This window comes from Lygodium microphyllum, chromosome 12, assembly GCF_053477565.2.
Source record: "Lygodium microphyllum isolate KBCC chromosome 12, Lygodium_microphyllum_v1.1.10, whole genome shotgun sequence".
Taxonomy (NCBI): Eukaryota; Viridiplantae; Streptophyta; class Polypodiopsida; order Schizaeales; family Lygodiaceae; genus Lygodium; species Lygodium microphyllum.
In genome coordinates this window covers 116,558,211-116,576,640 of record NC_141146.1, presented here as the reverse complement: position 1 = coordinate 116,576,640, position 18,430 = coordinate 116,558,211, and the positions used below count along the sequence as shown (strand labels likewise).

Sequence of the window (18,430 nt, the reverse complement as noted above, 5' to 3'; positions counted from 1 at the left end):
TATAGGGGCCATAAATGCTGGCTGATCAGCAATAACTACTAGTCCACTGAAGAAAAATGCTAGAAAAATAGGGGAGCCCCCGGGAAAAAACAGGTGACAATGACAATGCCACACGAGTGTAGGCACACTATGGAAAGCAAAAATGACTGACTGACATAACTAACATAGGTAGGCTAACATAAGATGTGCTAACATGGGATACCGATAATGCACGTGCCTATTCTGCTCTTCTTCAATGTATTTCTAAAAGAAGTTCTACTAACAGTTACCTCCTACAAGACATCTCTAGAAGTATGGTCGAAGCTTCAAACATTGTACAAGGCACCTTCCACCATGCGTACAATGACACTTTGTGGACAACTCCAATAAATGAAGTTCAAGCCTAAGGACACTATTCAATCATTTTTGCTCCATGTTACACAAGTACAAGACCAACTTCGACACATGTAGTCTGCCCTTCCAGAAGCACATCTTATGGGGACAATACTCTTACAAGCTCCCCCTAGAATCTAATGGGATGGCCAATGCTTTGAGGACACAGACATCCTTGATACCTACAAGTTTTACACATGTTCTCAATGTTGCTTGAGTATGAGGCATCTTTGTGTCTACAGAGCAAGCTTCCATCTCATTGAGGAGATTCTAGTGAGGCATTTATAGCTTCAAAGAGGGGTGATAAGAAGAAGAAGTCAAAGGCCCAATGTTATCATTGTGGTAAGAAGGGACACTTGCAGAAGGACTATAAAGAATTAGCGACTTCCAAGAAGAAGAAGAAGCAAAATCCGAACTCTTCCATTGAGTCCTCCTCTTCCTCGGACTTTGATTCAAATCCTCTGACCCAAGGGAAGGCCAAGGCATGGAAGGAATCCTTGTCTTCCCATCAAGGGAAGGGCTTGGTTGCCTCTTCCTTTGTTGCTTTCTAGTACAGGTGATACAGTAATCCCTCACAACTCTCCACTACCAAAGAGGGAGTGTGAGAGGGTGATGAGATGGGGCACGTGAACCTCATCTATACAAGTGCACAAGTGCACATGTTCCAAAGAAGAACGTCCTTGACGCATCACCCAAAGTCTAGCATATTCAAATCTTAGAGTTGGGATTGGCATTCACGTTCATGATGAGTTGATACATGACAAAAAGTGGATTGGCACTTAGTCTGGTGCTCACATAAGGGGACACTTTGGCGGTTTGGCTAAAGGCAGAGAATCCATGGTCACATATGTTCAAGGCATTTTGGATAGGATGGTATTACAATCGACATTGACATCACGGTCTCTTCAACGCACCTAGGTGGTGAAGAAAATACCCTAACATAGAAATACAAATAACTCCGTACGACAAAGCATAGACTGATAGAAAAACACAGTTAGGGTTAGGGTAACTCAGAGACAATGAACACAAAGAATGAATGAAGTGATATGATTATTGAATATACAATGCTCATGCAGTAAATACACTATGCAATGAATAAATACTGAACCTCGAACTCCTATATCTCAAGGATCAAGCTGCGCGAGAGAGAAAGCAGCAGCAACAAGCTGAGGAGATGATGGCGACACCTGGAGGAGAGAGAAAATCTACAAGGCAGTAGTTGGAGCCTGCAAACACAGCAGTATGCTGACATGGCAGGCTATACAACAGCTGGATGATGGACAGTGGCAGTCCCTTGGTTGGAAACAATAGCAAACTAATGATGGAGAGCTGGAAACAGACATCAAATGAGTGAAGACTGCAATGGACAGCTTGGACTGCGATTAGGGCTGAATGGAGAGCAACATACCTATTTATAAAATGTTTGGGCCCTCCCAAGTGGGTTTGTGTTTATGGGATACAGACACTCTCTAGGAACGCATTTCTTTTTAAATAAACAAGGTTTCTTCCTTAATTAAGTATGTTTTGGGGCTGTTTACGTGAAGCTAATGCATTTTTAGCTCAACACATGGTTCTACTCTAGTGGACATTGTTGTGTGTATTGTGATGGGACATTATCAATGTATATTGTATTGTATCAAATCACCCACGATCTAAGAGAGGGTGTTAGCAGATATATCAACTCATGTGTGAGTTTCTGCATGCCACATTGAGCTAGGCACATGACCGATATTTTAGGCATTTTATTGTGCATTATTTGTGGCATTTTAGCACATTTTATGGCAATCAACCAGCATTTAAATATGAAGATCATCTCTTGGCCCTAGGAGGTGCACATGGACTAGCCATTTTTTATGGCATGGCTAGATGGCCAAGATCAAATGTTCTCACATGCTTTCCACCTAAGCATGCAACTAGATAGTCAAGAGGAAGCCCATCTACAAGACTTGCACAAGCTTAAAGTGAGCACAATGGATTACCTATTAGGATCCTTATCTCACATCCCGGATATACAGTTTTTCACCATCTCCCCACACACCATTGCAATAGCTGCAAACTATGCCTACCTCCATTTCAACATCACTTGCTGTTACGATTTGATCCCACGATGGAGATGCCTATAGCAATTCCCCAAGTATCATTTCACCATAGAAACAACAAGTGCCTACTCAAACCACCTATACCACGCCTTGCAAGACAAAGAACCTTACATACCTTTGGAGAAGTTCACGACACAACTTGCCTCCACACTTCATTCCTCATCTAACACATATTTCCCTCACTCGCCCTTCTCTCACCCCTTCGAGAAAGAAGGACCCATAGAATAGCTAGTACGATGAGGAATGCCAAGAAGCTCGTGCTCACCTCCACCAAGAAGAGGCACAAGGGACCTACACGCATGGCCAAGTCTTTCGTCACCTCATGCGAAGGAAGAAAAGGGCATTCTTGGCCAAGCTAGAGAATGAGATCTATTAGCTAATCTTGGGATGAGACAGCAAGGTGGCATGGAAGGCATTTTGAGAGCTTAGATCCCATACCCCTATTACCTCTCCAAAGACATGGCACACATATGCCACTTCACTCTTCCAGGTGTCTAGACAAGCACTGTACCCCAACTACCAAAGAGCAAACCCACCTCCTCCACCTTCTTCAAAATAGATATGGTCGAAGATGCCATCAACAAACTCAAGACCTCTCCAAAGACATCGCACACATATGCTACTTCACTCTTCCATGTGTCTAGACAAGCACTCTACCCCAACTACCAAAGAGCAAACCCACCTCCTCCACCTTCTTCAACATAGATATGGTCCAAGATGCCATCAACAGACTCAAGACCATGATGGATTGGTAGCAGAGCACCTCTCATATGCTAAAGATGTGTTGTCACCACTCCTCGCCCACCTATTCAACAGGGCCCTTTATGACGGCTTCCTTGCCTGTTGGTTAGCTAATACTATAGTACCAATCCTAAAAGCTAGAGACCCCATGGTTTCCACTAACTATAGAACCATCATGGTCGCCCACAAGCGTGGGTTAGGAGACGCTATTCCACACTCGACCACATCCCCACACTTCAAGCTATCATTGAGGATGATAGGGCACAAGGGAGACAAATCTATTGTTGCTTTATGGATATACGCAAAGCTTTTGATACAATGCCATGAGCTAGGCTCATACAAAGACTACAAGAGTTGGAGATCCTTGCTAAGATGCAATGAGGTGTCTTGGCATTATATGAGTTAGTCACTCCACAGGTCGGAGCCCCAGGTGGGATGTCACAAGAGATTATCAGCAATATTAGAGTCAAGCAAGGTTGCCCCCTTTCACATACACTCTTCACACTATACATCGATGAGAGATCAAACTATATTATAGATTGGGACAAGATAGACCTAACCGTGGGGAAGCATAGATACCTCTACTACTAAATGCACATGATATGGTGCTTATCTCAAATATCCCACAGGGATTGAAACACCACCTAGATACACTACATAGCTTTTGCCAAGAGAGAGATCTCTCTTTGTGATGTTAGTTATTATTCATCCCCATGTGTAAACACACATTATTGCATGTAAAATTGTGTTTCAATGTGAACACTTCTTATACCACTCTTTTTTTTTTCGTAAATCTTATACCTCTCTCTCTCTCTCTCTCTCTCTCTCTCTCTCTCTCTTTGTGGGTACATGAGCAAGGTTCCATCTCCTTCATGCTGACATGGAAGTATGCCCTTGCACCTTTCAAACCAAAAGCCTAATGGACATTTAAATATGTGCCTGATAGAATATCCTGACATATTGAATCACGCAATAGATAGGTATGCTCCAACAACCACTAATCCCTGGTTGGATTTCAGCCATGTGTCCAATCTTTCTCTTTCTCTCCCCTCTATGGAGTTTCATTCTCCAAAGCCTGCTAGATCATCTTCACAAGCTCCATATCCAACAATGATATCAGAGTGCGTTCGATTTAGCTCACCACCATCTCTTGTTAGTTGTTCATGGTAATGCACTAAAGTAGTAGGAGAGGAAGAAGAGGTCAACCCTGGGTATCACCCTGTCCAAAAAAACACCGCCCAAATTTGTTTGCCACATCAACACTATGCCTGCTATAGACACACTACTTAGCAATAACCACGATCTGCAACATTGATAGGACTGCTATGACCTTTCCTTGGTCTTCACACCCCCTCTACCCATCTCGAATTGCATCGCCTACACATTGTCAAAAGATGACATACCAGCGAGACAATAGGGTTTGCAAGGAGGAACTCAGAGTGAACTCAGCAAACATGGAGAAGAGAAGGGAAGAGAGAAGAAACTCTGATGAATGGAATGATAAGGACCTAAATCATGGGGTGAATGTGATATAAGGGAACAAGGGTGCCGTAGCACAAGGAAGATGATGAAGACAGCCACAAACCAGGAACCGCAATGTCCTCCTGAAGGGGTATGAGGGCAGTGGAGAGGCTGGAGAGAAGAGATGATGGACAAAATGAATCAATCGTAAGAAATGAATGAGAGAGTGGCCTATAAATAGGCATAGTTAGTCTAGGGTGGCGCCCCTTTTTGGGGCTGCAAACCCTAAATGCAAAATGCAAAACGGGAGAAACACAAAAACGCAAAAACGCAAGCTGTGGGTGAAGGGTGAAGAGTGAAGGGTTTCTCAACACCCCCTCTCAAGCCCAAAAGGGGAAACAAGAGGAGAGAGGTGGAGATGCAATGCTACATGTTGAAGAATGCTCATGCAGCAAGTGCCACTTGGACAGTGTCCCTTGTGGGGAAATTGTTCACTTGCCCAAGCACCCTAGTACAAAAATGATAAAAAAATGCAATGCATAGGAGGAATGTCAGACTTTGTCTCGTACTCAATCTCGAAAGGTGGCTCCATGCTGACCAAGGGATGAAGAATATCCACCCTGTAATCAGAGAATACCACCTAAAAGGAGACCTTTGAAGATAGTCAGGCGACTGGATGAGCTATAGAACTCGAAACTCAACCTCGGGAGAGAAGCCACTAGCTCCATGACTCCATGCTCAAAGGAATACGAAAGCCTAGCCACCAAGTCGTTGTTGAAGACCCAAGGGCCCTGATCTAGGTAGATCCTCTAGATCCTAGGTATGAGTAGAGGAAATGACTGCTCAAAGGAGAGCCACTCCTCGAAAGTGAAAGGTGGTGGTGGGTGAAGAAATTCATGGCACATAGGATCCCTCTCTAAATCGAAAGGAGTAGAAGTAGGAGTCCCGCTCTGAAGCCAAAGAAGAACTGGAAGCCCCCTTTAAGAGTGAAGTAAAAAAATCCCCCTCTGAATCCCACTATGATAGAGAAAGGGAATCTAACCACTGATGATGGCTCACAGATTGCAAAGCATTTGATGACAAAGGAAGTGCCGACGGTCGTGCCGAAGAAGGTATCTCGGGCTCGAAAGAAGAAGCCAGGAAGCACCCAAAAGTGGCCTCTCGAACCTAAGTGAAAGAGGGTGGGAAAGAAGGAGGCTCAAGATGAGCCAAGCGTGGGAAACAATTGCAGGCTCTTAGGAGAGTGGACTGTGGAGTAGATGTGGGCCATGGAAGCCACTGTATCTAAAAGTGGGTGGGGGAAACCTCCATGCAGTGGGGTGGTCTTCGGGAGGACTTATTGCCTCGGAAGGTCTTAGAGCCTTCGTGTACTCGAAAGGACTTAGTACACGTCGGATGCGGCTTATTGCCTTGAGCATAATACTTTGATAGCCGATGCAGAACGATCTCTGTGGCCCAGAAAGGAGAGGTGGCACAAGGAGTGCCTAGTGGAAGACGCATATACTTTGGAGGGATGGGGAGCAAAGGTAAATGTCAACACTCTTCGATGGGATGACCATTCGTGCCGCAGTAGTAGCACCCAATAGAAGGGCAATCTATCGATGGAGATGCCATGGTATTGATGTGGCAAACTGAAGAAGGGAGGGTGGGAGGGAGAAATAGGATATCTCCCAATGTGCAGTAGAAATGATAGAGAAATCAAATGTTAATGACGAACCCACCACCGGTCTTTGTCTTATCTGATGAGGAGGATCTTTGTGGGCAAATGCAGCCAAGGAAGGTTGGATTTGATGCAAACGACAATGTAGGAGAGAGAAAAACTAAAAACGCAAGTGAGGAGAGAGAAATACTAAAAACGCAAGAAAAACCAATAGTAGCAATCAATATGCTGAAATCAGCTCCGAACAGTGTGTGGTAGGCTGGAAATAGGCGCCAGACTGTTATAGACAACAATGGCCAGCTTGGACTACGATGTCCTCCGCATTCGGGGTGTGGGCAACAAGCTGAAATACCTGAAATCTGCAAAAACGAGATTGTTTTCTGAATGGAGAGTGATCAACAGCAATCACTCTGCTGTAAACAGCTACAAACTGCAGGTGGAAAGCTAGAAACAGGTGCCAGACTATAGATGACAGCAAGGGACAGCTGAGACTGCGATGTCCTCCGTGAAAGAGGTATGGGCAGCAAGTTGAAAACCCCTGAAACCTGCAAAAACGAGATTTTCATGCAGCAGAAGAAGAGAAGTGGATGTTGAACCCGCCACCGGTCTTTACCATCACTGGAGTGGAGGACCTTTGCCGCTATTTGAGCAAATCCAGCTCTAATACCATGTCAAAAGATGATGTACCAACGAGACAGTAGGGTTTGCGGGGAGGAACACAGAGTGAACTCAGCAAACATGGAGAAGAGAAGGAAAGAGAGAAGAAACTCTGATGAATGGAATGATGAAGACCTGAATCATGGAGTGAATGTGATACAAGGGAACAAGGGTGCCGTAGCACAAGGAAAATGATGAAGACAGTCACAAATCATGAACCGCAATATCCTCCTAAAGGGGTGTAAGGGCAGTGGAGAGGTTGGAGAGAAGAGGTGACGGACTGAATGAATCAGACGTAAGGAATGAATGAGAGAGTGGCCTATAAATAGGCACAGTTAGTCTAGGGCAACGCCCCTTTTTGGGGCTGCAAACCCTAAGCGCAAAACACAAAAACACAAATTGTGGGTGAAGGGTAAAGGGTTTCTCAACACACATGTCCAACATCCTCCTATCATATGTTCCTTGTTGGGTCCTTCCTACATCGACTGCCACATGTTGTGCACCACATAATAGACTGTCCATCATGCCTTCAATCTACCATCCTTGCACCACATCATCTACTTGAGTGCTCTAATTCAGCTACTCATCATCAGCACCATCAACTCAACACTAGCCACATTGTGATCAAGCATACAACACCTACCCCGTTTTGTCATTTGTCTATTGATGCCCATCCCAACACCTACAAGCCACGTCACACTCCAACCTATTTGACCATACATTTTGACAAAGATAAGGTTTTCTCAAATCTTAATGAATGAAAATTAAGATTTTGGTTAGGGGTTATTTACATGTGGATTGAGGCGTTTCGGTTTCTATTGAAATTTCTCAAATTTCTTCACCAGAATTTGGGAGTTTTCAACTATGGTCAAAATTTCTTAAAATTCCCTTGATAAAAATTGGGGCCTTTCACATTCGCACCCTCTGGCATCCAATCAAGGCGTTTGATGACACATTTGTATAACAATCTGGGCACTCGCGTTCGACATCATCCAAAAAAATAATGCCCCAAGTCCCTAGCGCTTGGCAACACCGTCGAAAGTAGTCAACATCGATCGCATCATCCTCGAGAATGATGTGGAATTTAATCCCATCAAAAAGTTAACTTATTAAATAATTGTAGAGGGTCCTCTACCCCAATTTTAATCAAAAATGAGTTGTGTTTCTTTTTCTTTTCTTTACTTCTAATTCACAAAGGAGCTATATTAGGGGAGGATTGTAACCACTTTACACATGAACTCTAAGTTGAGCCCGAAAGCTATACTTGCATATTTGGCCCCTGGACATGTGCCCAATGCTCTGAGCCATGATGGCTTTTGATCAGCCTCTGAGCTACGCACATGCACCTCTAAACCATGCTTTAATTTGATTCCCTAAGCTTCTCGATAGAGCATGTCATGACCATCCTAATGTTGCATCTCTCTAACTTATCTATCTCCTTTTCCAAAATCATTGTGTAGGATTAGACACTGCCCCTTCACAATAAGACCTTCCCATTCTCTTTCGCATGTTTCATGTCCAAACACCCATGATCCAAAGGGGGGGAATTGTTAGTTATGATGCATCTGTTAGCGATTGACAGTCATCCCCTGGCAGAGCAGGCAGCCACGTCACTGCCACATGGCAGTCTGGTACAGTCGGACAGATCTGTACCAGTCGGCTGCATTTAATGCAGCCAACCTGCCATATTTGATTGCATTATTCTTGGCTATCTATAGCCGGCAGTCAGCACATTATTCCACACTTGTGTTTTGCAGATTTCAGGCTGTGGAGATTTGTGCAGACTGCAGCGTACTTCGAGGTGAACAACAGGTTGCATTGTCGAGGTGGAGACACACAGTCCCGCGCACTGCGCCCGTGTATATATCTGCATATCTTTGTATACAACACACCTTATACAGCAGATCTTCATCTTCCACTGTCTCTCTCTCTCTCCTGTGTTCACTCTCTCTCTCTCTCTCAGTCTTGGTCCCACGCTTCCGCATCGCTGCACTCTGACATGGTATCAGAGCAGTGAAGAAGGGCTGACCGAGTGAAGAACCTACCTGAAGAGGAGTTTCCATCGCGACACAAGGCTGCGTTTCCAGCGTTCGAGGGCGAGCGGGAGGGCTGCGCATCGGAACAAGGCTGAAGCGAGCATGGGCGCGTGGGAAAGGAGTCCAGTTGGTGAATTTGCTGCTGTTTGCTGCTGTTTGAAGAGGAGGAAGGCTGTGTTTTCAGCTTTCAAGTGCAGGTTTTACTTTTTCATCGCCTCCGGCGGTTGAAGAAGGTTCGGGACGCAGAAGAAAGAGCCCTAGCAGGCTGCGTTTTCACAGTCAGAGGGGGCTACTTTTGCATTTGCGCAAGCATTACACGTGAAAATGTCTACAGAGATTGACTTGGAGTTCCAAACGATCATGGATCGGAAGGTGCCTGTTTTACCGGCTCTTCCCTCAAATCAAAAGCTCGATGGCGACAATTACCGCATCTGGCGCGTGATGATATTGGCCATCCTTGAGTCTTACGATTTGGCAGAGCTTGTACAGGAGGAGATCGAACGGCCCTCGGTGAGAGATGAGTCCAAACTCTCTTCCAATGCTTGTGCGGAGTTGGCCAAGGCCCAGTCTCACTGGGACAAACTGAATGCCCGGATTCGTTCTTTTCTTTTTCTATCTTGTACTACAGCCGTGATAGCCCACATCGAGCACTTGACGGTGGCTCGGGAGATATGGCTGGAGCTTGACCAGATGTATAATCGGATGACCCTTATGAAGAGGGTTTCTTTGGAGGTGCAGATGTGGACCTTGTCCATGAACAAGTCTTCTTCGTTGCGGGAGCACATCAACAAGCTTAGACAGCTTCAAATGCAAGTTCAGAATGCGGGGAAGCCGATTTCCTCCGAAGACATGGCGATCACACTCTTGTCCCAGTTGCCGCCACGATTCGATGCTTTCTACTCCGCCCTTATTGCTGCGGGGCGTGAGTCTACTCTTCGGTGGGAAGAGCTGGTTCCTATGATCTTGGACCAAGAGGAACAACTGAAGGGACAGCATGCTTCCAAGTCGGAAGCTTTGACAGGTCAAGCCTCTCAGAAGAAGGGGAAGGACCAAAAGAAGAAGGAGGAGGACAACAAGTCAAAGAAGAACAAGGAAAAAGAATCCATATGTCATATTTGTGGTAAGACCGGCCATTGGAAGGATTGCCCCGACAAAGACAAGAAGGACACCAACAAGAAGGACTCGAAGGATTCTAGAGCGATGGCTGCACCCTTATCAGCTGCGTTTCTTCATCTAGCAGTCATTGGGGACTCTACACCGAAGGCTTCTGATGCTGCGATGACAGTCCCCCCAGGCTCGAGAGTGGATCATAGACAGTGGTGCCTCCCGGCACATGACTCCTTCATTAGTTGGTGTTGCCCAGTTGCGACCTTCGTGTGGGCAGATTCTCATCGGAGATAGCTCTTCGGTGAGATGCAGCTTATTCCAGATGGACGTGGTGATACCCATACCTCAGAGGTGTTGCATGTGCCAGGTTTAGGGTATCATCTACTATCAATTCATAAGATTTGTTCACTTGGACTTTTGGTGGAGTTTGACAGTGATTCGGTACGAGTCCTTGATCGTGGATCACGGAAGGTTCTCTCATCAGGATATGAAGAGAACGACATCTACAAATTGATGTCTTCTACCACTCTCCCTACTCTTCTTCTTACCTCTCAGACACAGTCCGAGCTATGGCATGCTCGGTTTGGTCACCTAAACTATGATTATCTTCGGAGGGCGTCACGTGGACAGCTTGTTCGAGGGTTGCCGGACATAGTGGTGAGCCAGCAACCATGCTTCTCCTGCATTCGTGGGAAGCAGCATAGGGATGCGATTCCCAACAAAGCTTCGCGGCGGTCTACTTCCCCGATGGAGCTTATATCTACGGATCTTTGTGGCCCTATGCGGGACGAGTCCTTGAAAGGGAGCTCGTACTTCATGTTGATCGTAGATGATTATAGCAGGATGACTTGGGCCTACTTCTTGGCGTTGAAGTCGGAGGCTTTCTCCCACTTCAAGGATTGGCTTCTCTTTGAGAAGAACCAATCGGGCCGGCAATTGAAGACCTTGCGCTCCAACAAGGGTGGTGAATTTGATTCTAATGAGTTTGCTCGTTTTTGTACAAATAAAGGCATTCACCAGGAGTTTGCTAACACCAATACTCCTCAAGAAAATGGCATTCTTGAACGGAAGAATCGAAGTGTGATCGAGATGGCGCGCACCATGATGGAGCATCGACAGACACCTCAGTTTCTGTGGGCCGAGGCTGTGGCTACTGCAGTTCACATCCTCAACCGATCCCCCACTTCGGCTGTTGATGGGATGACACCTTTTGAGGCTTACTTTGGGACTAAGCCCGATGTTTCTTATTTTAGGGTTTTTGGGTGTGATGCCTATGTTCACATTCCCAAGCCTCATCGTGATAAATTTGAAGCGGCTTCCCGAAGACAGGTGTTCGTTGGCTACAGCTCTCAGTCCCAAGACTATCGTTTATATGATCCCGTAAAGCGAGATGTGTACACCAGTCGAGATGTGCGGTTCGTGGAGGTTCCGGCCATATCAGCAGGTGAGGAGCATCCCGTTCTTGGAGATCCAGGGGAGAGTTGGGCTCCCGAGACAGTTCCTTTGAAGCCAGTGCCTTTTGATTCCGATTCTGTTTCCGAGACAAATTCTATTATTCCACCGGTCATCCCTGAGGAGTTACCACCGGTGGATATCCCAGAGTCTTCAGCTGATGGAGAGCGACAAGTAGAGGTCCGACCTCCTCCTCGTTGGGCCCGTGGCACACTCCGTGATTCAGGGATCGAGGGGGTCCCTGAGGAGTGGGGACCACAGGATGGTCCGCAGCAGTCACGGAGGCACCAGACACATTCTACGGAGCTTGTTTGCTCTAACTATTGTTTGATGGCCCGTGTTATGCAGGATCGAGAGCCCATCTCCGTGAAGGAGGCTTTACAGTCAACACCATGAAAGAAAGCTATGGAAGCCGAGTTGGAGGCTATTGAGAGGAATGGCACTTGGTACCTCGTGCCTCGCCCCTCTCATAAGAAGGTGATTGGCGTCAAATGGGTCTTCAAGACCAAGTACCTTAGCGATGGTTCTTTGGACAAGCACAAGGCTCGCCTTGTTGCTAAAGGTTTTGCACAGTGCCCCGGGATTGACTGTCATGATACTTTTGCCCCCATTACTCGTATGGCGACTATTCAAGCTGTTCTTGCCTTGGCTGGCCATAAGAGATAGCCTGTCTACCAGTTGGATGTGAAGTTGACCTTCCTCAATGGTGATTTGAAGGAGGAGATCTATGTAGAGCAGCCTCTTGGCTTTGGATCTTCATATGGACAAGTCTATAGGTTAAAGAAGGCCTTATATGGCCTCAAGCAGGCTCCGCGTGCATGGAACGAGAAGATTGACTCGTTCCTTCAGTCACAGTTGGGATATCGGCGTTCCAAGGCCGATCCGCAACTTTAAATACACACTTCCGAGGCTCGTTGTGTGCTTTTTGTGTTGTATGTTGACGATTTGATTGTCACAAGTGATCATGCATAGAAGGTCAAAGAGACGAAGGCAGCTTTACATCAGATGTCCGAGATGACGGACTTGGGTCTACTCCATTTTTTCTTGGGCCATGAGATTTATCAGTTTCAAAGGGGGATTTTCTTCTCTCAGCAGAGATATGTACAGGAGCTCTTGGTTTCTTTTGCGATGGAGGATTGTCGGCTCATTTCTACTCCTATGGATCCGAACTGGAAGGCCACTTCACATTCACATTCTCCCTTGGCGGATGCTTCCCGCTACCGTCAGTTGATTGGATCATTGATTTGGCTCTTGAACACTCATGTTGATCTTTGTTTTGTTGTAGGTCTCTTGGCAGGGTTCATGAGTGATCCTCAGACGGTGCATTGGCAGGCTGCTCAAAGGATACTTCGGTATTTGAGGGGGACCTCTGACTTAGGGATTCATTATCCAGCAGGCACAGGTGGTTCAGATCTTGTACTTGCAGGTTGGAGCGACTCGGATTGGGCTGGCGATGTGGACCACCGGCGTTCTACTACAGGCTACTGTTTTGCCTTGGGTGTTGGTGTTATCTCATGGAGTAGCAAGAAGCAGCCCACGGTAGCCCTTTCGTCTTCTGAGGCGGAGTATCGGGCCGCGTCTTCCACCACATGTGAGGCTGTGTGGCTTCGGAGATTGTTGGAGGAGCTTGGATGCCCCCAGACTCGTCCTACTTTTCTGCGATGCAACAATGAGAGTTGCATTGCCTTGGCACGGAATCCTGTTTTCCATGCCCGAACGAAGCACATAGAGATCCAATATCACTCCATTAGGGAGAAGCTTCTGGATGAGACCATAGTTGTGGAGTACTGCAAAGACAGAGAACAATCTTGCAGATTTGTTTACGAAGGCGCTTCCCTAGGCTCCACTTTGGAAATATGCCAGATCCCTCAGGCTTTTGCCCCGTCCAAGGTCTGAGGGGGGGTGGTAGCAATTGCCAGTCATCCTCTGGCGGAGCAGGCAGCCACGTCACTGCCGCGTCAGCTGCCACGTGGCAGTCTCGTACAGTCGGACAGATCTGTACCAATCGGCTGACCTGCCATATTTGATCGCATTATTCCTGGCTATTTATAGCCGGTAGTCAGCACATTATTCCACACTTTTGTTTTGCAGATTTCAGGCTGGAGATTCGTGCAGACTTCAGCGTACTTCGAGGTAAACAGCAGGTTGCATCGTTGAGGTGGAGACACGCAGTCCCGCGCACTGCGCCCGTGTATATATCTGCATATCTTTGTATACAGCACACCTTATACAGCAGATCTTCATCTTCCACTGTCTCTTTCTCTCTCTTCTCTCTGTGTTCACTCTCTCTCTCAATCTTGGTCCCACGCTTCCGCATCGCTGCACTCTGACAGCATCCCCATGTGTGAACACATATTATTGTGTTTACTATAAAGAGCATTACCCTATACTTTGTCAATTGCTCATCTCCTAGTTGTGAGCTCCATCAAAGTATGACAAAGACATCACAGCTCTAACTGTTTCAACTTTCAGCCCATTTTGTTTTTGTGCATTTCTCTTTCAGTGAGTTTAGGGTGTGTTCACACTCGCACCAGCCTATCTGCATTTCTTTTTCAGTAGTCGAGCAACCTATTTTCATGGCCACAATGGTTAACTAGCCGACTGCTCCAGATATGTGCCACCAGATCAGGTCGGCCAATTTTGGGCCCAGTTGACTATTTAGTCCCCCATCCCACTTGTGGCCGATTATTTTCTCTATTTTGCACATTCAACACACTCCATCTTCAGTCCCCCCCTCCACCTCTAGTGCTACTGTTGTAATTAACGTGATCCAATGCCCTCGCTGATGCCTAGGGTTGCATGCGGGACTAATCAATCCATCATTGTATTCAAGCTTCCATTCAGATTCAATGGAAATTATAAGTTCATTCACTCATTTTCTTGTTGTCTCTCTCCTCTTTACTCTCCGTGTTCGTGTTCCTCTTCCATTGTGCACTCTCACATGGTATCATCGCCTAAGTGAGGACATTGAAACTTCAACCAGAGGAGACCACACTGCTGCTGAAAATGCAGATTTCAGCCTGCTGTCTACTGCAGAAAACATATATTTTCTGCACTGTTCAAGCGCTTTCAACAAAGGGGGGACATCTACCATTTTCTTCTTGAAGGCGTAGCTGATTATACTCTCCAATGGCTCTCCTTTTCTTCAAAAGACAAAGGTTCTCACCAGTCCAAATGTCATAAAGAGCAATGGGAAGAAAGATCAAAGCACCACTCCAAAGGAAACACCACTCTAATAGGTCTCAAACATTGGAGTGACTTTCTCCTGCTTCTTTGCATGACTCACATAGGGCCCATGCCATGATAGCACCCTCTATACAAGTACTGGTTATTCCTTCATTACTCAAAGAAGATTGACTTGACGGGTCAAACTACTCCCTTTCATCATGTAAAGTGAAGTGCGTCCTCCACACCTTTGATCTTTGGAATTTTATTATGACCCCTATTCCTCAACCCATAGAGGATCCTGTTCCGAGGGATCAGCTCGACTCACAAGCTAGGTCCTTTGTTTTTATGAGTCAATAAGAAGTTGTCCTTGTTCATGTACACTAGTTGTGGACTGCAGCAAAGGTGTGGACAAAGTTCTCTTATTAGTCTTGAGAAGAAACTCAAAATGCTCTCGGTTGATGACTCTCCTTCTACAAAAGACATGGCAATAATTCTTCTTACCCCAAAGAAATAGGAACGAGTGGACTAGGCTCTACCAAGGATTTTACCACATGCAATAGGGGGGAACAAGAAGAAGAACAAGAAGGCTAATAAAAAGAAGCAAGAAGAAAATAAGGATGAGAACAAGTCCAAGCTCGCCACCCTTGCGGCACAAACTTCACACGAGCTTGGGCTGCTTTGACATGCCTATTATAGGAACCTAAACTTTGACACCATAAGACAAACTTCTCAAAAGAAGTTCATGGAGACTTCTAGATTTTCCCCCATACACGTGGTCCCGCTCTTGTTCTAATTATCACATGACATTGACAATGCTATTTATTCGAGGCTTGATATGCAAGTGTCACGAATGCCTAATCTATCACAAAAGGCTTGATGTGCAAGCATCATGAATGCCTAGTCTTCAATCTCACATAAAATCATTGGATGCATAGTACCTAATTGATACAAGGTTGCCTACCCTTTAAGAAATTGCATGCTTAACCCATCAATATTGCTCTTACAAGGCTTGGGAGAGCACAGGCTAAGATGTATCACACCCACATCATAAAAGTTGTAGATCATATAATCAAGCAGGTCATGAAGGATATAACTAAAGCAGCACAAGGTTGAATTTTCCTGGTAGACAACCACATGCACCTTGTTTCTTCCAAGTTATATATTGGGTGTAGATGAAGACCCATAAAGGCACTGCCAAAGCTTCAAAAGGTGACTAAAAGCTAACTCCTACATAGACATGTCCCTTCTAACTCATGGACAATCAAAGTCTTGTAAACATATTGAAGTTACCATTATGGAATTGTAGTCAAGATGAACCACAACCAGCTTGGCAAAAGGTGGAAGAGTACAATAGCCAAATGAAGCTTAACGGGTACTCAATGGATGAATGACTTGGCCCATGGCCGCCAAAGGCAGCCCAGCTTCTTTGTTTTTTCATTTTTCCACATTCTTCCAGCCTAAATTCTATTGTCCTTGACCCCCAAATACCCTTGGTTCTCAAGAATTGCATAAGATGTGATTAGCAATTGCATAGGATTTCATAGTTGACCTGTACTAATTGATTTTAAGAGACTTTGATAAGTCTGCTGCAGCTTTGCAATTTTACTTCAGGACACTCCTGCAGTTTGCAACTTATTTCTAGATACTCTACAGGTGTCTCAGCCCTAGTGGCTAATGTACTCAGCAGATTTTTCCCTCATTGTCACTGTTTCTCACCCTAACCCTGCTTCAACTCAAACCCTCCCCTACCTCTTTCATACACCTGACCTATATGAACACAGTTGTTGATTTGCAAACACCTGAACTCTACAAGAATGTAACAATTTCCTTGAGGACTTCCCATACTTTAAAACTAAAAGAAGCTTGCTACCTGTTTAGCACATGCTTGTTTTAATCCATGTGTGCAAAAGTAGCTTTAGAATCAGCTGGCATCCTCAGTTCATGTTGACTTGGAATCAAAATCAAGCTATGGGTGTAATTTCTTCAAACCAGCAAACTAGTCCAATCGAGACAGACTATGCAAACTACCTTAACACTACAAAGTAATATCAGGAAAATGCTCAAATATTTCAAACCTACCGATAACTCAAACCCAATTAAAGGAAAAGAGTAAGATAATGCTCTGTTACTATTAAGATGTATCCAATAACAACTTCCAGCAATGCACGTAAAGTTTAGTGCTCAAGACCTGGAAAAATGCCGCAATTGCTATGAAAGCATCAACAATAGCCAAGGTAAAGTTTACTGCTGCCATCGCTACTCCCAGGCACTGGCCTTCTGATAAGAAGGGATCCATGATGACCTCGTGGGGTCTGTATGCCATAGGAAACTGCAATGCCAGATTCCTTGCCGACCTTACATAGTCGAAGGTCTTCCAGCGCCATAATACATTGATTTACCCATTCCTCTAGCCAAGTTTGTCCTGTGCGCCTTCGTTGAATCTCGCTTTCGCTTCATGGGAATGTGCAAACACTGTATGTCCAGTAGATCACAAAAGGAAATCTATGAGGGGGAGTAAGGTGCTTTATCTTCCTGTAGGGCAAAGGCAGCTAAGTCAAGCTACAAATGCAGTAGCTGACTCCGCGGACTGCAAAGCAATGCACACGACGCTGTGTGACGCCAAAATCAGCAGGTACATGTAGGACGAAGTTCTGAAGACGAATGGCAGAACCCTTCAGATGATCCTGATCCACCCCGCGCAATCTGTCTGAAAGAAGCGATAATTCCAGACCCGTGAACCCACCTTTCGATGATGCGGCCACGATTAAGACTGGGGCTTGTGAAGCCTTTGCTGGGCCGAGGATAGAAACCCACCGGCAGAGCTTAATCTCAGAAGCGCCCTCGTTGAAGGGAATCTGTTTTCTTTTAATGGCGAGAGGGGCGAACGGTCGCAATGTATGACGCAGGCAGCAATTCAGGACTCCTCTCTCTGTCTGTGTCTGCGTCTCTGTGTGTCTGTCTCTGTCTCTGTGTCTCTTCGTCTCTTTTAACGTGCACATCTGGAAATGAAGGCGAATCAATCCACTTGGCTCGACAGGAGGCACTTCGTAAGTCAATCTCTCTCTCTCTCTCTCTCTCTCTCTCTCTCTCTCGCGGCCAGCCACCCTCCCCCCAGGAGCTGCGTCCCGTGCTGACTCCCACGGCCGGCTTAGACTCATCAAAAGGGGTAATATCCAAGACTTTAAGCCTCACTATCCAAGATGGACCTCATTAATTTCAGCCGGCTTAGACTCATCAAAAGGGGTAATATCCAAGACTTCAAGCCTCATATCCAAGGTGGACCTCATTAATTTCAGCCCTAAGTTCTTAAGAATGCAAAGTGAAAAGAGATATTTATATCGCCAATTGGGATTGTAACTCAATGGTCGCTCCATGGGTTGAGTTTCGTGGGTGTGTGAGCCTCCACCTTGGGTGTCTAGACCACTAGCAAGTTGCAATGTTATCAAAAATCTCCTCGGTTTTTTGAGAGCAAGATATTTATAGTGACCCACTCAGGGCATAAGGGGCACATCTCATGGTTAGCTCATAGATCAAAAAACTACCTTACAAAAGGTCCTTAAGAGCCTTATGTAAGTTGCCTTCTAGAGCGGACCTTTCTTCAATATTCTAGTGAGACTAGTGGTTTGCAAAAGTAATGGGAGCTTAAGAAAGAGAGGCCCATTCATAGGCCTAAGGTA

At 45.6% G+C, this 18,430-nt stretch overlaps 1 protein-coding gene across 3 annotated transcripts in view; it reads right to left on the bottom strand.

Annotated features, from left to right (window-relative positions):
• CAND3 (tobamovirus multiplication protein) overlaps positions 1–17,852 on the bottom strand; it is an 88,060-nt gene extending 70,208 nt beyond the window's left edge. The window contains exon 1 of one of the 3 annotated variants that reach the window (XR_015692692.1): positions 16,942–17,849. Coding sequence is in view for 2 of the 3 variants with exons in the window: in XM_087689965.1 (XP_087546091.1) it covers positions 16,942–17,076 (135 nt within the window). In the remaining variant the exon portion in view is untranslated. Of the gene's footprint in view, positions 1–16,941 lie in introns of all 3 variants that reach the window. The other 2 variants (XM_087689965.1, XM_087689964.1) reach the window with 2 other exon arrangements.
• Between the last annotated feature and the right edge of the window lie 578 nt (positions 17,853–18,430).